Below are 22,887 nucleotides of genomic sequence, written 5' to 3' on the forward strand. Positions count from 1 at the left end.
ACAGTTTTCAACACGGTGGATGCGCTTTCTTCGGAGTCTTCAATATGTCATCATGCACTCCAAATCACTACAAAAAAGTAATATTGTTAAGGGGGTCCCCGGAGGACCGGTCAGATAGTTTCTAAGAGAAATATTATGCTTCAGCGCATAATAATTCAATACGTTCAATAATATGTGTGAGGATATTTCAGAATTCAAGATCCTTTAGTACCTTGTGTAGGGACCTATTTATAGGCTTGGAGAGTTGAAGTAGACTTGAACTGGATCTTCTTATTTGAATTGGTTTGAGAGTCCAAAGTTGAGACAGAACTCAACAATTATCATGCAGAGATAAACATTCAACCGATATTATGTAGAGATAATATTGAATAGTCATCTTGTAGAGATAAGTAGGACGTCTTTATTCCAATATTATCATGATTGGAATATAAGACTATTAATTAATTAAATAGCCTTTGCTATTTAATTAATATTTTCATGGACCTATCATTGGCCATTGGGCCCATAATTTGGTGGGCTTGTAGGATGAATTTATTCCCAACAGTTACCCCCCAATTCCCTTAGCCAAGGTACTTGGGTAATGGGAATTTAGTCAAAGCCCTCTGGAGGCTTGTTGTTTGACCTTGTCCGAGACTCGTGTCTCCCTAGTGAGTGTGCTTTGAGCTCGTCAGTTGGAGCTCTTCAGCTCTGTTTTTGGCATCGCCTGAGTTCCCAGGAGCACCCCCAGCTCTATCCTTTGCCCGAGGTTAAACCCGTCCTAGTTCCGAGATACCTTTGTTTCCCGTTCGCCTTGGGGTGATTTCTTGTTTTTGTCCAAGGTTTTCTCATTGTCTCCTTGTTGCCGCAAGTACCCCCAAACTCTTTCCTTTGCCTGGGGGTTAAGCCTATTATATCCTTGAGACACCCGGGGATCATGCCCGATTCTCTCACAAATACCTTTATTCCCTATTTGCCTTGGGGTGATTCATTGTTTTGTGACTGGATTGTCTCATGTTGCTTGTTTTTAGCTCAAGGTTGTCTCCTTGTCTTATGGTTGTTGAGAGTACCCCCAACTATTTCCTTTGCCCAGGGGCTAAGCCTGTCATATCCTTGAGATACTCGGGGATCATGCCCGGTCATCTCTCAAATGCCCCTTTTTACAAACTAGGCTCCTAACCTGCATAATAACCTTTAAACAATAATTTACAAGTCTTTAAACAGACTAACATTTGTTCCCCGTTTGTCTTGGGGTAGCTCATTGTTTTTTACCGAGTTGTCTCCCGTTGATTGTTTTTGCCCAAGGTTTTTTCCTTGTCCTTGTTTTAGAGGGTTGTCTTCCTATTCTTGTTTTTGCCCAAGGTTTTCTCGTTGTCCTTGTTTTTGAGGGTTGTCTCCCTATTCTTGTTTTTGCCTAAGGTTTTCTCCTTGTTCTTGTTTTTGCCCAAGGTTTTCTCTTTGTCCTTGTTTTTACCCAAGGTTTTCTCCTTGTCATTGTTTTTGCCCAATGTTTTCTCCTTGTCCTTGTTTTAGAGGGTTGTCTCCCTATTCTTGTTTTTATCCAAGGTTTTCTCCTTGTCCTTGTTTTAGAGGGTTGTCTCCCTATTCTCGTTTTTGCCCAAGGCTTTCTCCTTGTTCTTGTTTTTGCCCAAGGTTTTCTCCTTGTCCTTGTTTTTGAGGGTGAATCTTCTTGTTTTTTACCGGGTTGTCTCCCGTTAATTGTTTTTAACCAAGGTTTTCTCCTTGTCTTCGATGGTGACATATCCAGGGGTGACATACCCGGCTCTTCCTTTGCCATATCCGGGAGTGATATACCCGGTTCTTCTTTCTTTAAAATATCCGGGGATGATATACCCAGTTCTTTTTTGAAATATCCGGGAGTGATATACCCGATTCTTCCTTTGCCATATCCGGGAGTGATATACCCGGTTCTTCTTTCTTTAAAATATCCGGGGGTGATATACCCAGTTCTTTTTTGAAATATCCGAGAGTGATATACCCGGTTCTTCCTTTTCCATATCCGGGAGTGATATACCCGGTTCTTTTTGTTCTTTTTATTCGAGATAGAGTATCCCAAAATGTAATAATTTGGAATAAGAATTACCTTATTCTCACAACCAATCGAAACCAAATTTGGAATTTAAACCAGAATAGCCTATTCCTAAGCAAAAATAGGAATATAAACTTGAACCAAGATAGCCTATTTTTCAACTAGAATAGGAATATAAACTTAAACCAGAATAGCCTATTCCTAAGCAAAAATAGGAATATAAACTTGAACCAGGATAGCTTAATTTGTTACCAAACGCTAATTTTCTTCTCCAAATTTCTTCAACGTACAGCCCTTCACATTTTTCTTTTTTCCTTTTTTTTTTCTTTTCTTTTTCTCTCTCCTGCGGCCAGCACCTTTTTCTTCTCTTCTTTCTTTTCTGCTTTTCTCTTTTTTCTTTTTTCTTTCTTCTCACGTGCAGCACAGAACCTTCTTCTTTTTTACTTTTCACGGGTCCATCTACGAATTCAACGCACAGATACTGCAGGCTTCCGGCAGCAAACGGATCTGAACAGCAGCGTCGTTGTGTCGCTGGTCTGGAGGTCGGCTATGTTGCGTGCTTGGCGGTGAACAGCAGGTTCGAAGCTGGGTGATCTGCGGCGAACAGCAACGTCACGGGTCTGCGGGTCCAGCAGTGAACAACAGGTCCGGCGGTGATTGTCATGGGCTGATCGCTTGGGTTTCCATGAATGTGGATCTGCAATGTAGGAGGCAGATCTGTGCAGATCTACTATGGACAAAGCAATCGGCGAATTCTTCCGGTTGGTTGTCGCCGGAATGCATGCTCGCACCGTGATGAATTTTTTTTTTTTTTAATGAGAAAAAAACTAGTCGTTCCCACAGACGGCACCAAACTGTTAGAACAGTTTTCAACACGGTGGATGCGCTTTCTTCGGAGTCTTCAATACGTCGTCATGCACTCCAAATCACTACAAAAAAGTAATATTGTTAAGGGGGTCCCCGGAGGACCGGTCAGATAGTTTCTAAGAGAAATATTATGCTTCAGCGCACAATAATTCAATACGTTCAATAATATGTGTGAGGATATTTCAGAATTCAAGATCCTTGTAGGGACCTATTTATAGGCTTGGAGAGTTGAAGTAGACTTGAACTGGATCTTCTTATTTGAATTGGTTTGAGAGTCCAAAGTTGAGACAGAACTCAACAGTTATCATGCAGAGATAAACATTCAACCGATATTATGTAGAGATAATATTGAATAGTCATCTTGTAGAGATAAGTAGGACGTCTTTATTCCAATATTATCATGATTGGAATATAAGACTATTAATTAATTAAATAGCCTTTGCTATTTAATTAATATCTTCATGGACCTATCATTGGCCATTGGGCCCATAATTTGGTGGGCTTGTAGGATGAATTTATTCCCAACAATATATATAAATAGCAATGGGTCGTTCTATGTTAAAGAAGTCTCATATCTCAAGATAATTATAATAAAACTGGACTATTTCATTGATCATTTCTGTTGGATCAAGGTTCGGCTCTGGAGCAACCGCCGAACCTAGCCACCTCCAAACAAGCATAAATCTCGTGTATGGGTTTCAAATACTTCCAAAGGCCTGCAACCAAGGTCCGCATCGATAATCACAAAGTAGTTTAGTGGCTCATAAGTATCAGCCCTCGAACTTTGAAGCTACACTTGTCAAATCCCCCAGACAATTGCTATGTTTCTGTTGTAGGTAGGGGTGAAAACTCGGTCTTGGTTCCCACCCAGTTATTGGCCAAAATCGGCAACCAAAACCGGGGTAGCCAGTTAGCTGGTTATACAATGACTGGCCGGTTCTGATTGGTACCCGGTTATCTAGACTAGGGTAACCGATTTTTTTTTTTTTTTTTTTGCATTTTGGGCTTTTTTTTTTTTAGGTATTCGAGCTAATTTTTGGGCTTAATTTAACCTTTTTTTTTTTTTTTTATAAAAAAAAATAGCCTTAAAATTTCATTTTAAAAGCTTACATAACACATGAAATTAAACTACATCTACATAGAGTACTACACACACACACACACACACACACACTATATATATATATATATCTTTGTGTGTGTGTGTGTTCTATCAACCGATCTCAACTACAAATTTCATCTACATGCATAGAAGTAGGGGTGTAAATGAGCCGAACTTGGGCGAGCTTGGGCTGTCCAAGCTCGGCTCGTTTATTTTTTGATCAGGCTCAGGCTCGGGCTCGAGCATGAGATTCTATTTTGAGCTCGGCTCGATAGGGTTGAATCCCTGTTCGAGCTCGAGCTCGGGCTCGACTATTATGGCTGAAACCTGTTAAGGAACCAATAGAGTCTGTTTTATAGTTGTTCTTATCTTCTAGTATTATCTTTATAGTTGTTCTTATCTCTTCTCTTTAGTGTTCTAGTTGTATTTGTTTTACTTATTTGTATTGAATTAGGTCTCCTAGTTTGTATCCAGTTTGGGTTTGTCAATCTTGATTACAATTGTAACTCTTTGCCTATATATACAATGAGAATGAAGCTGAGACTTCATTCCGCCAAAAGCAATTTTCTTTGCTTTCTTTCATGGTATCAGAGCCTTACGGTTCATACCCCTCTTAATAAGATCCTTGACCCTCTCAAATTTGTGGGCCTTCTTCAACGGAATCAGCTTCTTCTCCACGCAAATTTGCAGCTCTTCTTGCTGCCCTCAGATCACCTTTTCTCTTGCCGCACCTGCTGTACTGCACCAAATTGCCGCACCTACTTTCTTTCTTCTTGCTGCACCAAATTACAGCCTAATTGCTGTTCTTCTCCTTGCCGCACCAGATCATAGCCACATCTCCTTGCCATGTCCTTGATACTACACTCATGACGCAATCCAGCGACACCGCTCTATCCTTCACAATGCCAAACATTGTGCATCTTTGTCAATTCAAGCTCGATGACAGCAACTATCTCGGATGGGTATTTCAATTTAAGCCCATCCTCAAAACTAACGGCTTGATGGGCATTGTTGATGGCTCTGAGCCATGCCTACCAAAGCTTATTCCATCTTCTCCGGACAAAACTACTCCTGAAGTCTGAAATCCAGAATATATTCTCTGGGAAAAGAAAGACCAATGTATTCTTAGTTGGTTAATTGCAACCTTAACTGCTCCACTTGTGCCTACTATTTATGGGTGTAAAACCTCCAATCAAGTATGGAAAACCCTTGCCACTCGTTATGCTTCTCCATCAAGGTCTCACATCACTCAATTGAGACGCCAACTTCAGACTCTCAGACAAGGTAATAATCCACGAAGTGCAAAATCCTTGGCTGACCAGCTAGCTATCGCCGGCAGCCCCATCACCGATGATGACCTTGTATCCTACATCATTGGTGGATTAAGCTCCACCTACAATTCTTTTGTCATGACTTACTCCATGATAACAAAGAATACCACTATGTCTTTTGAAGAATTTCAGTTTGAATTACTTGGACACGAGCAACTCATTGAATATCAGGCTGCCATTGATGAACCACAATCCTTTGCCATGACTGCTCAGAAGCCAGGTTACAAACAGAGATTCAACAACCAAAGGAAACATTTCTCCAATTACAGAAATTCCTATCCCTCAAAGAAGACTTTCAACGGATCTCCTGGTATACTCCCAACCCCTGCTTTCTCCCAAGGAAAAACTATTACTGGAAGCACTAGTAACTACACTCCAAGAAGCAATTCTCCCAACAACTACACTCCAAGGAGAAATAACTACACTCCAAGGAGAAATTCTCAACCTGGCATCCTCTCATCCAACAAACCTCTTTGTCAGATATGTGGCCGCTCCAATCATCAAGCATTGGACTGCTTTCATCGCATGGATTATTCATTCCAAGGACGACATCCACCATCTGAACTTGCTGCAATGGTTTCCCAATCCAACGATCTACAAGATGAAGATGAATGGCTTGTTGACAGTGGAGCCAATACTCACATCACTAATGACTTGGAAAATCTAACTCTGCAGCATCCATATCAGGGTAATGAGACAGTAGCAGTAGGTAATGGTAGTGGACTTGGTATCTCCCACACTGGCTCTTCCTCTTTTCTTCGCTCAAATCAACTCCTACATCTTAAAAATATCTTACATTGTCCTGATGCTACAACAAATTTACTTTCAATAAATAAATTTTGTCGTGACAATAATTGCCATTTTAAACTAACTGATACCTATTTCTTGATTAAGGACAACCTCACAGGGAAGATCCTCCTACAAGGGGCAAGTGAAGATGGTCTCTACCCATTAAGGCTACAACACTTCACCAAAAATAAAGTCAGAGCATTTACTGCACAAATTGGGATCAAGGTGTCTTCTTCAGTTTGGCACAACCGCTTAGGGCATCCAAGTCATCAAATCTTGCAGCATCTGCTTCACAACTACTACCTTCCTGTGTCTTCAGTTAAGTCGAGTCAATCTATTTGTGTTTCATGTCAATTAGGAAAGAACACATCACAAAATCTCAACCTAAATCAAACGTAGGTGAAATCTTACCCAACCAATGTGATTTTTGTTTTATAAACAATGGGCGAAAAGAAAATACACAGGAAATGCTAAGATTTTAGCTCACAACAACCCATGGTCGGAAACCCCTCCTCTTTGGCTTCATCGTCTTCTTCTTTCAACTCTCTCAATCTTTGCATCTCGATCTCTCTCGCAATCTCTGCATCTTGGTCTCTCTCTCAATCTTTGCATCTCGATCTCTCTCTGTGTCATGTATTTGGGTTTGATTGAAACCAAGCAAGAAGCAGTAGATGCAGCGAGGGTTTTGGTATGACCATATGAGTAAAAGTGAAGAGATGAGGAAATGAAAGAAATGGTGGGTGCAAGTTGGCAAGGCTGCGAGATTTTTAACGTTGTAGCATTTTCGAGGCAACATGTCAGCTGTTGAGAGGCTAATTGTTGCAGGCATGAGCAGTTATTGCGGAACAGTTGGCAAAATCGAAGGGTCTGAAATTTTTCACGCTTAAACATAAATGCAGTTTTAAGATTTTAATAAAAAATGAGATTTATGGAAGGGAATCAACCAATCAGGAAATACGATTTTACAGGCTATAATAAACACAGTATAAAATCCCATGTAATTCCGGTGTGTAAATTAAGACCAAAATAAATGCAATTTTAAGATTTTAATGAATAATAAGATTTATGGGAGGCAATGAGCCAATTAGGAAATGCAATTTTATAGGATTTAATAAACACAATATAAAATCCCATGTAAATCTGGTGAGCAAATTAAGACCAAAATAAATGCAATTTTAAGATTTTAATGAATAATGAGATTTATGGGAGGGGATCAGCCAATCAGAAAATATATAATTAATTATTTGTTATATATATATATATATATATATATATATATATATATATATATACGAGCTTAAACGAGCTTGCTCGCGAGCTTAGCCGAGTCGAGCCGAGCTTGCTTAGTTTAATATTCGAGCCAGAATTCGTATTTACGAAACGCTTCATTTAATATTCGAGTCGAGCCCAAGCTTACTCGCGAGACGCTTCGCTCACTTAACAGCCCTACATAGAAGAAATGAAGAAGAGAAAACTAGAGAAGTGATTAATAATAATAAATATATTAAATTTGAATATATATATATATACACCCAGTTATCCAGTTAAAACTGGATATTTAAAACCCCAAAACGGATAACTAGAACTGAGTACCTTGGTTATCGGTTTTTTCCAACCGATTTCCCAGTTTTCCGGTCTAGCTACCGGATTTCTGGTTCCGGTCCTGGTTTTCCCCTTTTTTTTAACATCCCTAGTTGTAGGCTTGTAGGTCTTCCCAGAACGAACGGTGGATATTTATATTAATTATATTAGTATAAATACAAACTTATTAAAACTGGAATACTTCATTTATCGTTTTCGTCGTTGCATTAACTTACATAAATACAAACTTATTATCGGATAACAAGATGGAAAGAAAACAGAGATAATAATGCAAAAGATAAAACAAGATGAACTTTTCTCAACAAGAAAATTCTAAACAGTGGCGTCAATAGAACTCGTAGTGAGTAAGAAATCCAAAGTCTTGCTGCTTGCTGACAAAACTTGTTGGTAGTTAACGGTTTGCCAGAGTGATGCAGCTAATTAATGGAGATTCAAAAAAGCTTCAAGCTTTGTTCCCAGATGGCATTGAAATCACCAATATTTTTCCTGCTAAGTGCCAAACCAACCTCGATTCCACCATCCTCATCTCTACACTCAGCAAGAGAAAAAGCCCCCGTAACATCAATGTGAACCACTTCACTCTTTTTTGGCCTCCCCCACCCAAAATCTGTATCATAAACACCCAATCTTGGTGAGCCTGCAACTGAAACAATAGTACTCCCCATTTTAGACATTTCTTTCCAACCCGACGCCCATGTCTCTGCCCCTCTTAAAGCTTCAGTCTCCAATTGCCCAACTTTATTTCCTATAGCTTTCACAGCTTCGAAAATCCCAGTTTCTCCCATTACCTCACGCCTCTCAAGTGCTACAAAACATGGTGCTATGCAATTTCCAAAATATGTACAAGGTACTGCAAATTTAAGCCGGTTTCGGCAATCTGCTGAAAAAATGAAGTAGCAGAGCTTACTATTATCGTCCGAAAAGTTGCCTACTCCTTTGTGTTGGGATTTGATCAAGCACCCCCAAATGAGTGCACATGTTACCACAAATGTTGATAAGTGTAAGGGCTCCAAGTCTTCTTTGTTCTTGCATTGACCTTTGACCCACTGCTTTAGTCCCTCAATGTGGGCTCGGCCCATAACAAATGTGGCCCGAACCTTTTCAGCAATATTGTTGATGAGATCTGAGTCCTCCTCCCACGCTGAAGCCCAATTCCCCATTTCCTTCAAGTAATTGTTATCAAGCCCATTTGGGTCTTTGATCACAGCCCTGTCATGGAAAGGCGGTGACCTGTCAAGGCAAGTCAAGTCTCCACCTGTCCTGCATATGGACGCCCACGATTTCATGAAATGGTGGATTGCTCTTCCATCAGCTGCCGCGTGGCGAAAGGTGATGCCAATGCAAATTCCTTCATTTGGAAAAACTGTGACTTGCATGGCCATGAGATGGATTAGACGCGTGTCATCGGATAACACGTGTGTTGGGGGCAAGTGTGCCACGACGTGGTGCAATTCTCTAACATCCCGTGGATTATTGGCAATGAGGTGGTTGAAATCGCCGGCAGCCTCAGCGACGGTGAAAGGGACAGAGTTTCCTTCTGTGTAGAGGATATGGGGTTTGTCTGTTTGTGGAGGGCATACCAGATTGGCTGCCAAGGGAAAGAAGCGTTGGAGAGAGAGGGAGAGAGAGTGTTTGAGAGTGTTTGAGAGTGGGAAGGATGGCTTGTGTGAAATAGTTGGTGGGTTGAGGAAGTTGATAGAAGAAAAGGCGTTGCATGGGACCACAGGGAAGCCATGGGATGTCAAAGAAACTGAGAGGGAGAGATGTGGTTGGAACCGAGTTGGGTGGTGGAGCAACCTGGCTTTGCTCTATCACCGTCACTCTGTAGGGTTCAGCCATCGTTGAAGAGAGATAGATAAGGAGAGAGCAACAAATAAGAGCATTATATATATATAACCATTTTCTTAAATTGAGGGAATAAAATTATTTTTTAATTCTTTATCTAAATACATCCCACAATAAATTTCTTAAATATTTCCCATATCATTAAAATAAGGGTAAATATATTATAAATTTATGAGTCAACGCTCAGAAACTGTGAAATCTCTAAGTTTTTTTTTTCTTGAAATTTTTACTATCCGGATCAATTGAAAATGTTAAAAAAATTCAGTTGGAAAATATTTATTTCCTCTGTGGGTACTTCTTTAGTTGGTGTATAATGCTAGAGTAATGCTAAGTGCTCTTTTTGTTTTCTCCTTATCTTAAGTGGATATTAGTTTCTACAAATCGAATGAGAGAAATAATGACGGACAAGTTACTTTTTTAGAAAATGATATTTACATAAAACTAGGAAAACACTAGAAGAACCGTAAGAAAACACCTAACATTTCTCATTTTTAATATAATTTTCTTAGATAGACCCAAAAATTAATTAATTCAATAGCATTTGTTAAATTATAACATTAAACGTATTGCAAGATTGCTTGTAATTCAGTAATTGAGACATTGAAAAATTGCTTGTGATACACGTACAACGTTAACACGCATTGTATTGACGTGTTTTTATTTTATGGTACATTGGTGTGCTTCACCTTCTTCTGCCATTTGGGACGACTTGCTTGGCTTTAATTGAGCAAAGGAATATTAGGGACCATCAATTAATGGAGCTTACAGAGGCATTTCTTTGAAAGTTTGCTGATCTATTGTGAAAGATCAAAGTATTAATCCATTACATGTACAGAGTCAAAATATGGGCACTCATGCATGTTGCATTTATGAGTTTCTGAATATGGAGGGCAGGATTATGAACCAGTAAAATATGAAATAATCCCCATGTGGGTGGATCGGCCACCGGTAAAATATGAAAGAAATTTTTTTTATTAATTTTATTAATTTAATTTTAAAGAGGATAAAGGTGTCACAGGAAGATAAAAAAAAAATGGTCATGTGTAAGGCATGTGACTACTTTTTCATCCAAATTGACTGGGGCAACTAACGGAGTGGCCTTTTTGGTAGATGTTGATAATTTGATGTATCACTTTAACACACTTGAGGCTTTTTAAAAAACAGTTGTTAGTTGATGAGGTTTTTTTATATTTTTCCATAGAATTTATATCTTATTTTCACTCCTTTCATATCAAGATTCATTATTGGCTTGTCTTAGCGTCCATTAGATCCTCATACCATATAAAGTTTGCCTGTTCGTTGCTCGAAGCTTTCTAGTCCTACCTTAGTTATTTATTAAAGAGCCTTTGGACTGCCATCGCACGATCCACTTGTTTGCCATTACCCCTACTACTTACTAGCTTTGTTGATAGTTATCATATGAGCTATTTTATTTTCTTAGACACAATATGCATTTCATGAGCAGTTTATCAAGAGTAGTAGCCAAATTTTAAAAAATAAATGAAAACATTAGTAATGAATTATAATATCATTTATCAATAAGTACTTTCATACTTCTTTCTTCATTGTGAAATCTTACTTCACTTCTGCGCATAATTATTTCAATAAAATGGTGGCTGAAGAGGTGTGGTTGATGACCACACGATGTCAGACTTATTGGATGAATGTTGGATAGAATTATGATTTCTTTCATTCCTCTAAATAAAGACCATTGTAATATAGTTTATCATACTTTAATACAAGATGTAGCTCTAAAGCTTCATCAGATTTTTTCTCTCCCACTCTCCTTTCTCTTTCATTATTCACCTCATCATATATTTCACTAATTGTTGATTTTGTACCTTTCAGCGGTCTAGTTGACAAATTAGTTGTGTTGGAAAGGCATGTACCTCGAAAAAAAGTTGGCTGTTTTGGAATTGGAATTGTTGCAGCTTCACTGCCAAGCATGGTAACAACATTTGACATGGTGGGGCGGTCATGTGGGTCGTCTTGTACACATAAGAGTCCAATATTTATGTACTTCACGAATTGATCTGCATTGCAAACTTCACGTAGAGTTTGGTCCACTAAATCCAGCACCTTCTTTTTTACCCACAATATCCATGCCTGAAACAATTTTAAAATCAAAATTTTTTATGGGGTATAAAATGACCAAAGAAATTAACAACTATAAAAAATTAAATACACTTACATAACCTATAAGACTCATGGATAATTTTGTATTCCTTTTTCCACATACAATCTCTAGTAGAACCACACCAAAGCTATAAACATCAGATTTGACAGAGAAAATTCCACTTTGTGTGTACTCTGGAGCGACATAGCCACTGCATCAAATTATTTATCAGTGGATTAGTTAGGCACTTGTAAAGTTTGTCTAAATAGAGTTACGATTGAATCAGGTTTCATAGTTACACTATCTAGCGTCTACCATAAACTTACTAAGTTCCAACTATTCTCATTGTGCGTGACCCAATGTTTTTGCCTTCAACAATCCTTGCCAAGCCAAAGTCAGCTATTTTGGGGTTCATCTCATCGTCTAAAAGAATATTGCTGGGTTTTAAATCTCTATGGATGATCCTCAATCTGGAGTCGCGGTGAAGATAAAGAAGCCCATGAGCTATTCCCCAAATGATGTTTACGCGCATTTTCCAATCCAAATACTTGCTTGGATTTCGATCTTGCAAGTTTTCCATTTTCCATTCAAAGAGCAGTAACAAATCAGCTTTTACTTAAACAAGATATATATAGTACTTTATCAAGCATCGCAAGGGTTTGAGAATTTAGTTTAGAGACCAACCGAATATAAATGAGTCTATGCTTCCGTTGCGCATGTACTCATAGAGTAAAATCTTTTTGTCTCCTTCCATGCAATATCCTCGAAGCCTAACAATATTCCTATGTTGAAGGTTTGCAATCAACGTCACCTCATTTTTAAATTCCTGAAAGCCTTGGCTTGAGACACTTGAGAGTCTTTTTAGTGCAATTTCTTGACCTCCTGGAAATGTGCCCTGAGACACCATATTCACAATGTTACCAATAATCAAAAACTATTTACATAGACACTAACACTAATTAATGCTGATGAAATTACCTTATAAACAGACCCAAAGCCCCCCTCTCCGATCTTGTTTGCATTTGAGAAGCCATTTGTAGCTACAACAATTCTTTCCAAATGAAAATATAGTATATCTATGCCTTTCTCATCTTCTTTTCTAAACTTACTCGTGTTCATCAAGTCTTTGAGATGTCTCTCATTGTCTAATTTGTGACATACTAAATTTGTTTCATCACTTTTTCAGCTTTCTGAGTTCAGAAGACGATCATATATATTAGTTACATGATAATGAACCGAAAGGATAAATAGTTTTATTTTAATTCAAATGGACAAAACCTCAAATTGAGCACAATGTGCATTATGAAAAGCCACATAATTAGAACAATCTAGAGTTTTGCAAATTGTTTAGATCTTTTTGGCCAAAAGTTTCTCTAATGTTTTCAAGAACGCACCCAAGTATATCAAGTCTTTGGCCTTTTTTTTCACTATCTAATGCATGAAGTGCTCGATTTCTTCGGTCACTTCTTCTGAGTTCAAAAGACAACCATATATGTTATGTTACATGATAATGACATGAAAGAATAAATAGTTTTATTTTAATTGAAAGGAAAAAAAAAAAGTCAAATTGTACATGGTGAGCATTATGAAAAGCCACATAATTAGAACAATTCAGAGTTTTGCAAATGGATCAGACCATTTTGGCGAGAAGTTTCTTTAATGTTTTCAAGAAAACTAATACCTTCAGTTAGAGAGGCAATTGAGTTGTAGATTGCTTTGGCGATAGTCGTCTTATCAATACCACCAGTTTCGAAGATACCTACCATGCATGTACTGTCATTCTTCTTTAAATTTAAAAGTGGCTTCACATATTGTACATAAGACTTTGGATAGTGGGCAACTTGGAAGTATGTATTTTTTACTAACATCGAATTCACCAATTGAATGATTTCGTGAATAAATCCAGGTTCATTCCTTGCAATACAAAATTTGTAAAAATACATTATGTTAAAAATGACGAAAGAATATGACTGTAATGTAAATTAAAGTTAAAATGAATTTAGAATTCTTTCTGATTAGATAAAAAGAGTGGTTAAAATTACCTGTTCCCCAAAAACTTCCCGGACAAATTGCCCATTTGTGATAGGGCCGTCTTCCACCTTTGCAACTTCATTTGATCATGCTTAAACCTTTCTTCAAGTTTAGCGAATGCTTTTCCAACACTATTGGTTTGATTCCGTACTTCTGATGGATATATGTGATAGAACAAGGGTAGAGTTTGTTGGCCCCTTGTTTTTCTACATTCGAGGATCTTCATGAGCTCGTCCAAGCACCATTGGGATGATGCGTAGTTTTTAGAAAGTACAATGATTGAAATCGCTGATTCTTTAATGGCTTCGAGAAGTGCTAGTGAAATTTCCTCTCCGCTTCTAAGCTTGTCGTCCATGAAGGTGTTGATATCGTTTCGATGCAAAGCTGCATATAAATGGGCAGTAAAAGTTTTGCGAGTATCTTCACCTCTAAAACTCAAGAATACATCGGAAGTGTACCGAGAGATAGAAGAGAAGGGGGAAGATAAAGAAGAAGAGGAAAAGGAAGAGGATCCATGGATGGCCGCCATGGAAGAAGTTATTCTCTATGGATGCAAAACTAGCAGAAAAAATATAATTTAGAGTTGCAGGACTACCTACCGTACCGATGCCGCGTTGCATCATAAAAAAAAAGGGCCAAGAAACTTAACGGCAACTTCCTTGTAAGAGAATTGAATGTGTACGTTATTATTATTATTTTAAAATGTTTAAATTATTATAATAAATTATAAATTATTATTATTATTTTAATGTTAAAATGAACCAACAATATTCAAAGGGATAAAAGACAAAGAAAAAGTATCCTTCGGGCTTCAGCATTCAAAGTCGCGTGTGAAAACTTTGAAGTGGTGTTCAAGTGATCCTCTCTGGAGGCTATCAAAAGAAAGAACATTCTTTTGAAGTTTGAAAGGTTGAATGAGGCATTACGAGTAAGTTCTTATTATACCACCCTTCGAGATTTAATTGGTTGCAGGTGTTTTCCCTTGGACTCTAAAGCAATTGTATAATCCTTGGCTACAGCTATGCTGGCTATTTGAGTCAAGAGAATATCTGAATATATATATACAACTCTATATGTGTGTTCCTGAGTCAAGAGAATATATATATACAACTCAATATCAGAATATATATATACTTGCTAAACAAGAATTATTTTCTATATGACGTGAGAGCTGATGTGATAATGTGTGCGCCTCAAGGATTGGGATATTTTCGTGATTTGCTGTGCTGTTTCTTTCTTTAACTTTGACTCCATGATTTGTGGAGATATGTAGGCCAGGCAACATCTTTGATCATGCGCAGCAGTGAATTTATCATCATATATATAAACAGCAATGGGTCGTTCTATGTTAAAGAAGTCTCATATCTCAAGATAATTATAATAAAACTGGACTATTTCATTGATCATTTCTGTTGGATCAAGGTTTGGCTCCGGAGCAACCACCGAACCTAGCCACCTCCAAACAAGCATAAATCTCGTGTATGGGTTTCAAATACTTCCAAAGGCCTGCAACCAAGGTCCGCATTGGTAATCACAAAGTAGTTCAGTGGCTCGTAAGTATCAGCCCTCGAACTTTGAAGCTACACTTGTCAAATCTCCCAGACAATTGCTATGTTTCCGTTGTAGGTAGGGGTGAAAACTCGGTCTTGGTTCCCAGTTATTGGCCAAAATCGGCAACCAAAACCAGGGTACCCAGTTAACTGGTTATACAATGACTGGCCGGTTCTGATTGGTACCCGGTTATCTAGACTAGGTAACTGATTTTTTTAATTTTTTTGCATTTTGGGCTTATTTTTTTTTTAGGTATTAGAGCTAATTTTTGGGCTTAATTCACTACAAAAAAAAAAAGGTCATTTTTTGACGTGGCAAACAGTACCATTTTTTTGCCACGTCAGTAAATGTTGACGTGCCAAAACTGGCACGTCAACAAATTTTTTTTTGACGTGTTGAATTTGACACGTCAATATTTATTGACGTGTTACATTCAACACGTCAGTATTTCCTGACGTGTCAATATTTGACATGTCAGAAAATTTAAATTCAATTTTTTTTTTTTAATATATCAGGTTTCTGATGTGCTAAAAATGGCACGTCAGAAATTTCTGACGTGCCATTTTTTGCACGTCAGCAATCTATAAAAAATATGTTTATATTATATATATCTCAATTTTTTTTTTTTTTAGCTTCCTCTGACGTGCTAGTTTCAGCACATCAGGAATTTTTTTTTTAAAAAAAAAAAAAATTAAAATGAAGAAGATAGCTAGAAGCTAGTGTGCAGAGAGAGAAGGAAAAAAAAATTGCAAGGTACTGTACGTGCACACTACGGTGTGTTGAAACTTGGGGGGGGAAAAGGAAAAGGAAAAAAAAAATTAGAAGAATAGAAGCCTACGTGCAGAGAGAGAAAAAAAAAAAAAAAAAAAAAAAAAAAAGGAGTGAAGAAGAATTAATTAATTAAGAAAGGGAGAGAAGAAAAATAATGAAGACAAAAAAAAAAAAAAAAAAAAGAATAAAATAAAAGAAAGCCTGACGTGCCATATTTGGCACGTCAGGAATTCTTTTATATATATATATATATATATATATATATATATATATATATATATATGTTTCAGAAATAAATAAATAAATAAATATTTTTTTATATTAGGTTTATTTATATTATATATATTCACCTTCTTTTTTTTTTTTTTTTTTTTTTTTTTTTTTTTTTTATGTTAGATTCCTGACGTGCTAAAAATAGCACGTCAGAAATTTCTGACGTGCTAATTTTAGCACGTCAGAAACCTGATATCAAAAAAACAAGCGGGATTTTCAACTTTTTCCTTCTTTTTCCCTATCTTCGTTCCCTCTTCTTTTCCCTTTATAATTCTATTATATATTCATCTTCTTTAATCCCTTTTCTTTTATTTCCAAACTCAGCCCTCTCTCTCCTCTCTCAATCTCCCTAGCCTCTTCTCTCTGTACATCCGGCCACCAGCTCCTCTAGAGGGAAGAAGAAAAGGAGAAAAAGAAGATCGAGGAAGAAGAAGAAAAAGAAAAAAAATGGGAGAAGAACAGAAGATCCAGAGAAGCAGCAGAAAAGAAAAGAAAAAAAAAAAAAGAAGGAGAAGAGATCGAAGCAAAAAAAAAAAAAAAAAAGGATCGAAGAAGAGAGATTTTTGATTTGAAGAAGCTTTGATTTTGTTTATTTTGATTTGATTTGAGAGATTTTTGATTTTTGATTTGAAGAGAAGAAGGATAAGGTTTATTTTTTGATTTGGGTTTTTGATTTTTTATTGATTTTTTGGGTTTGGGTTTTTGAAAATGAAGAAAAGAAGAGAGAAAATTAAGAGAGTGAAAATGGAGGAAAGAAGAGAGAGAGAGAGTGAAAATGAAGGACGAGATCAGGGAGAGCTGGGGGAGAAGACGAACTGTTCCAGAATTAAAAAAAATATTTTTAATTAAAAAAATCCAGAAAAAAATTAAAAAAAGAAAAATTATTATTTTTTATAATTTTAAATTTGCTGACGTGTCAAAAGATGACACGTCAGGAATTCCTGACGTGTTAAAAAATGGCGTGTCAGGAATTCCTGACGTGTCTAAAAATGGCGCGTCAGGAATTCCTAACGTGTCAAAAAATGGCGTGTCAGGAATTCCTGACGTGTCATTTTTTGACACGTCAAAAAATTCCTGTGGCACGTCAAAAAATTTCCTAACGTGTGAAAAATGACACGTCAGGAATAATTTTTGACGTGTTAAATCCAACACGTCAGTATTTTCTGACGTGTTGGATCTAACACGTTAGGAATTTCTGACGTGCCATATTTGGCACGTCAGAAATTGCCAATTCCTGACACCCACATTCTTCACGACTGAAACACGTCAGGATTGCCCCGTCAGGAGGGTTTACTGACGTGTTAGACAACCTGACACGTCAGTAAACCGATGTCAATAAAAAATCCTTTTTTTGTAGTGATTTAACCATTTTTTTTTAAAAAAAAAAATAGCCTTAAAATTTCATAAAATTTCATTTTAAAAGCTTACATAATACATGAGATTAAACTACATCTACATAGAGTACTACACACACACACACACACACACACTATATATATCTGTGTGTGTGTGTTCTATCAACCAATCTCAACTACAAATTTCATCTACATGCATAGAAGTAGGGGTGTAAACGAGGCGAGCTTGGGCTGTCCAAGCTCGGCTCGTTTATTTTGGGATCAGGCTCGGGCTCGGGCTCGAGCATGAGATTCTTGTTCGAGCTCGGCTCGATAAGGTTGAATCCCTGTTCGAGCTCGAGCTTGAGCTCGAGCTTGACTATTCTGGCTGAAACCTATTAAGGAACCAATAGAGTCTGTTTTATAGTTGTTCTTATCTTTTAGTATTGTCACTATTATCCTTATAGTTGTTCTTATCTTTTCTCTTTAGTGTTCTAGTTGTATTTGTTTTACTTATTTGTATTGAATTAGGTCTCCTAGTTTGTATCAAGTTTGGGTTTGTCAAACTTGATTACAATTGTAACTCTTTGCCTATATATACAATGAGAACAAAGCTGAGACTTCATTCCGCCAAAAGCAATTTTCTTTGCTTTCTTTCATGGTATCAGAGCCTTACGATTCATACCCCTCTCAATAAGATCCTTGACCCTCTCAAATTTTTGGGCCTTCTTCAACGGAATCAGCTTCTTTTCCAGGCAAATTCCCAGCTCTTCTTGCTGCCCTCAGATCACCTTTTCTCTTGCCGCACCTGTTGTACTGCACCAGATTGCCGCACTGCACCAGATTGCCGCACCTACTTTCTTTCTTCTTGTTGCACCAAATTACAGCCTCATTGCTATTCTTCTCCTTGCCGCACCAGATCATAGCCGCATTTCCTTGCCGTGTCCTTGATACTGCACTCATGACGCAATCCAGCGACGCCGCTCTATCCTTCACAATGCCAAACATTGCGCATCTCTGTCAATCCAAGCTCGATGACAGCAACTATCGTGTATTTCAATTTAAGCCCATCCTCAAAACTAACGGCTTGATGGGCATTGTTGATGGCTCTGAGCCATGCCCACCAAAGCTTATTCCATCTTCTCCGAACAAAACTACTCCTGATGTCCCAAATCCAGAATATATTCTCTGGGAAAAGAAAGACCAATGTATTCTCAATTGGTTCATTGCAACCTTAACTGCTCCACTTGTGCCTACTATTTATGGGTGTAAAACCTCCAATCAAGTATGGAAAACCCTTGCCACTCGTTATGCTTCTCCATCAAGGTCTCATGTCACTCAATTGAGACGCCAACTTCAGACTCTCAGACAAGGTAATAATGCATGTGTTACCTTTATTCGAAGTGCAAAATCCTTGGCTGACCCGCTAGCTATCGCCGGCAGCCCCATCACCGATTATGACCTTGTATCCTACATCATTGGTGGATTAAGCTTCACCTTCAATTCTTTTGTCATGACCTACTCCATGATAACAAAGAATACCACTATGTCTCTTGAAGAATTTCAGTCTGAATTACTTGGACACGAGCAACTCATTGAACATCAGGCTGCCATTGATGAACCACAATCCTTTGCCATGACTGCTCAGAAGCCAGGTTACAAACAGAGATTCAACAACCAAAGGAAACATTTCTCCAATTACAGAAATTCCTATCCCTCAAAGAAGACTTTCAACGGATCTCCTAGTATACTCCCAACCCCTGCTTTCTCCCAAGGAAAAACTATTACTGGAAGCACTAGCAACTACACTCCAAGAAGCAATTCTCCCAACAACTACACTCCAAGGAGAAATTCTCAACCTGGCATCCTCTCATCCAACAAACCTCTTTGTCAGATATGTAGCCGCTCCAATCATCAAGCATTGGATTGCTTTTATCGCATGGATTATTCATTCCAAGGACGACATCCACCATCTGAACTTGCTGCAATGGTTTCCCAATCCAACGATCTACAAGATGAAAATGAATGGCTTGCTGACAGTGGAGCCAATACTCACATCACTAATGACTTGGAAAATCTAACTCTGCAGCAACCATATCAGGGTAATGAGACAGTAGCAGTAGGTAATAGTAGTGGGCTTGGTATCTCCCACACTGGCTCTTCCTCTTTTCTTCGCTCAAATCAACTCCTACATCTTAAAAATATCTTACATTGTCCTGATGCTACAACAAATTTACTTTCAATAAATAAATTTTGTCGTGACAATAATTGCCATTTTAAACTAACTGATACCTATTTCTTGATTAAGGAAAACCTCACAGGGCAGATCCTCCTACAAGGGGCAAGTGAAGATGGTCTCTACCCATTAAGGCTACAACACTTCACCAAAAATAAAGTCAGAGCATTTACTGCACAAATTGGGATCAGGGTGTCTTCTTCAGTTTGGCACAATCGCTTAGGGCATCCAAGTCATCAAATCTTACAGCATCTGCTTCACAACTACTACCTTCCTGTGTCTTCAGTTAAGTCGAGTCAATCTATTTGTGTTTCATGTCAATTAGGAAAGAACACATCGCAAAATCTCAACCTAAATCAAACGTAGGTGAAATCTTACCCAACCAATGTGATTTTTGTTTTATAAACAATGGGCGAAAAGAAAATACACAGGAAAGGCAAAGATTTTAGCTCACAACAACCCATGGTCGGAAACCCCTCCTCTTTGGCTTCATCGTCTTCTTCTTTCAACCATTGTAATCTCTGTATCTCGATCTCTCTCGCAATCTCTGCATCTTGGTCTCTCTCTCAATCTCTGCATCTCGATCTCTCTTTCTGTCATGTATTTGGGTTTGATTGAAACCAAGCAAGAAGCAGTAGATGCGGCGAGGGTTTTGGTATGACCATATGAGTAAAAGTGAAGAGATGAGGAAATGAAAGAAATGATGGGTGCAAGCTGGCAAGGCTGCGAGATTTTTAATGTTGTAGCATTTTCGAGGCAACGTGTCAACTGTTAAGAGGCTGATTGTTGCAGGCGTGAGTAGTTATTGCGAAACAGTTGGCAAAATCGAAGGGTCTGAAATTTTTCACGCTTAAACATAAATGCAGTTTTAAAATTTTAATAAATAATGAGATTTATGGAAGGGAATCAACCAATCAGGAAATGTGATTTTACTGGCTATAATAAACACAGTATAAAATCCCATGTAATTCCGGTGTGTAAATTAAGACCAAAATAAATGCAATTTTAAGATTTTAATGAATAATAAGATTTATGGGAGGCAATGAACCAATTAGGAAATGCAATTTTATAGGATTTAATAAACACAATATAAAATCCCATGTAAATCTGGTGAGCAAATTAAGACCAAAATAAATGCAATTTTAAGATTTTAATGAATAATGAGATTTATGGGAGGAGATCAGCCAATCAGAAAATATATAATTAATTATTTGTTATATATATACACGAGCTTATACGAGCTTGCTCGCGAGCTTACCCGAGTCGAGCCGAGCTTGCTTCGTTTAATATTCGAGCCAGGATTCGTGTTCATGAAACGCTTCATTTAATATTCGAGCCGAGCTTATGCGAACCGAGACCGAGCTTGCTCGCGAGACGCTTCGTTCACTTAACAGCCCTACATAGAAGAAATGAAGAAGAGAAAACTAGAGAAGCGATTAATGATTTTTGTGAACTCTAGTATAAAATAATAATAATAAATATATTAAATTTGAATATATATATATATACCCAGTTATCCAGTTAAAACTGGATATTTAAAACCCCAAAACGGATAACTAGAACTGAGTACCTTGGTTATCGGTTTCTTCCAACCGATTTCCCAGTTTTCCGGTCTAGCTACCGGATTTCTGGTTCCGGTCCTGGTTTTCCCCTTTTTTTTAACATCCCTAGTTGTAGGCTTGTAGGTCTTCCCAGAACGAACGGTGGATATTTATATTAATTATATTAGTATAAATACAAACTTATTAAAACTGGAATACTTCATTTACCGTTTTCGTCGTTGCATTAACTTACATAAATACAAACTTATTATCGGATAACAAGATGGAAAGAAAACAGAGATAATAATGCAAAAGATAAAATAAGATAAACTAATCTCAACAAGAAAATTCTAAACAGTGGCGTCAATAGAACTCATAGTGACTAAGAAATCCAAAGTCTTGCTGCTTTCTGACAAAACTTGTTGGTAGTTAACGGTTTGCCAGAGTGATGCAGTAGTTAATGGAGATTCAAAAAAGCTTCAAGCTTTGTTCCCAGATGGCATTGAATTCTGTTGATAAAGACATTTCTTTCTTTTTTAATTGTGATAGTGTAGTGTCCTTCACTTGGTTCATGTTCATCAATCATTAATTAGTCCTTTCATGCTAGAGATCGAAATGGACTTGTCCCAGACTGGCGTCTCCTCTTAATTTTGGATTTTTTTAAAATATAGTTCTGATGCTTATCATCTCATTTCCTAGTTAATTTCTAACGGGGACTCCATGCTTCTCTATTTTAGTTTTTTTTCTTTTTTTTCTTTTAATTTTAATACTTTCTCTTCTGGTAATTAGGTTTATTTTCATTCAGATGGTTCTGTATTTTGTCTTCATCTTTGTTATTTTCTCTTATATTCCCATGTACTAGAGCTGTTTTCTCTGCCAGTGAATTTGCATACTCTTGCTCGACGTGGTTTGGTTGCATATCAGATGTTGCTTCTTTCTTCCTCCTGTGCTCATGTTTGGCTATTTCGTATTATTTCCTCTGTTGAGCAATTGCCACACTTTATGCTTAATACTAAATGGATGTTAAAGCATAGCGAGTTGAAATTTTTGCTTGTTTATCATTTGTAAAGTTTTCAACTTTATAGTTGGTAAGTACCCCATGGGAGTGACTTTACAAAATTCATGCTTCCTTTTGTAGACGAATATCTGGTAAATATCATTTAATCCCATTAACTTTATAGGAATTGCTGAATTCCATCTTTACCATATATCTGTGAAATAGGAACCATTGACCGAAATAATACTGTAAGTCATTGCCATAGCTGTGGATAGATCATGTACACAAGAAAATTGTCAGTGTTAGTTGTTTCTATATGTAATTTGGGGATATGTACTTTATATACTTCATGGAACTAAAAGGATTCCATTTTAATTTGACTAGCATCTGAATTTCATGTGTAAATTGTTCACTAAATGTTGTCATTTTATGGTTTTGAGCAAGTGTCCTACTTATGTGTTGGGATCTATATCAA

General features: G+C 37.4%; 1 protein-coding gene and 1 pseudogene across 1 annotated transcript; both read right to left on the minus strand.

Annotated features, from left to right (window-relative positions):
* Positions 1 to 7,895: 7,895 nt before the first annotated feature.
* LOC132182570 (coumaroyl-CoA:anthocyanidin 3-O-glucoside-6''-O-coumaroyltransferase 1 pseudogene) lies at positions 7,896 to 9,589 on the minus strand (annotated as a pseudogene).
* Positions 9,590 to 11,251: 1,662 nt separating this feature from the next.
* On the minus strand, positions 11,252 to 14,238 carry LOC132181709 (G-type lectin S-receptor-like serine/threonine-protein kinase At4g03230). The gene is made up of 8 exons (XM_088516701.1): positions 13,721 to 14,238; positions 13,361 to 13,592; positions 13,057 to 13,155; positions 12,657 to 12,821; positions 12,363 to 12,573; positions 12,005 to 12,242; positions 11,754 to 11,889; positions 11,252 to 11,668 (listed from the first exon to the last, which is right to left on the minus strand). The coding sequence occupies exons 1-8, from the start codon at positions 14,236 to 14,238 to the stop codon at positions 11,252 to 11,254; spliced, it is 2,016 nt and encodes a 671-aa protein (XP_088372827.1).
* Positions 14,239 to 22,887: the final 8,649 nt, after the last annotated feature.

Source organism: Corylus avellana, chromosome 5, assembly GCF_965113065.1.
Source record: "Corylus avellana chromosome 5, dhCorAvel1.hap1.2, whole genome shotgun sequence".
NCBI classification, from domain to species: Eukaryota; Viridiplantae; Streptophyta; class Magnoliopsida; order Fagales; family Betulaceae; genus Corylus; species Corylus avellana.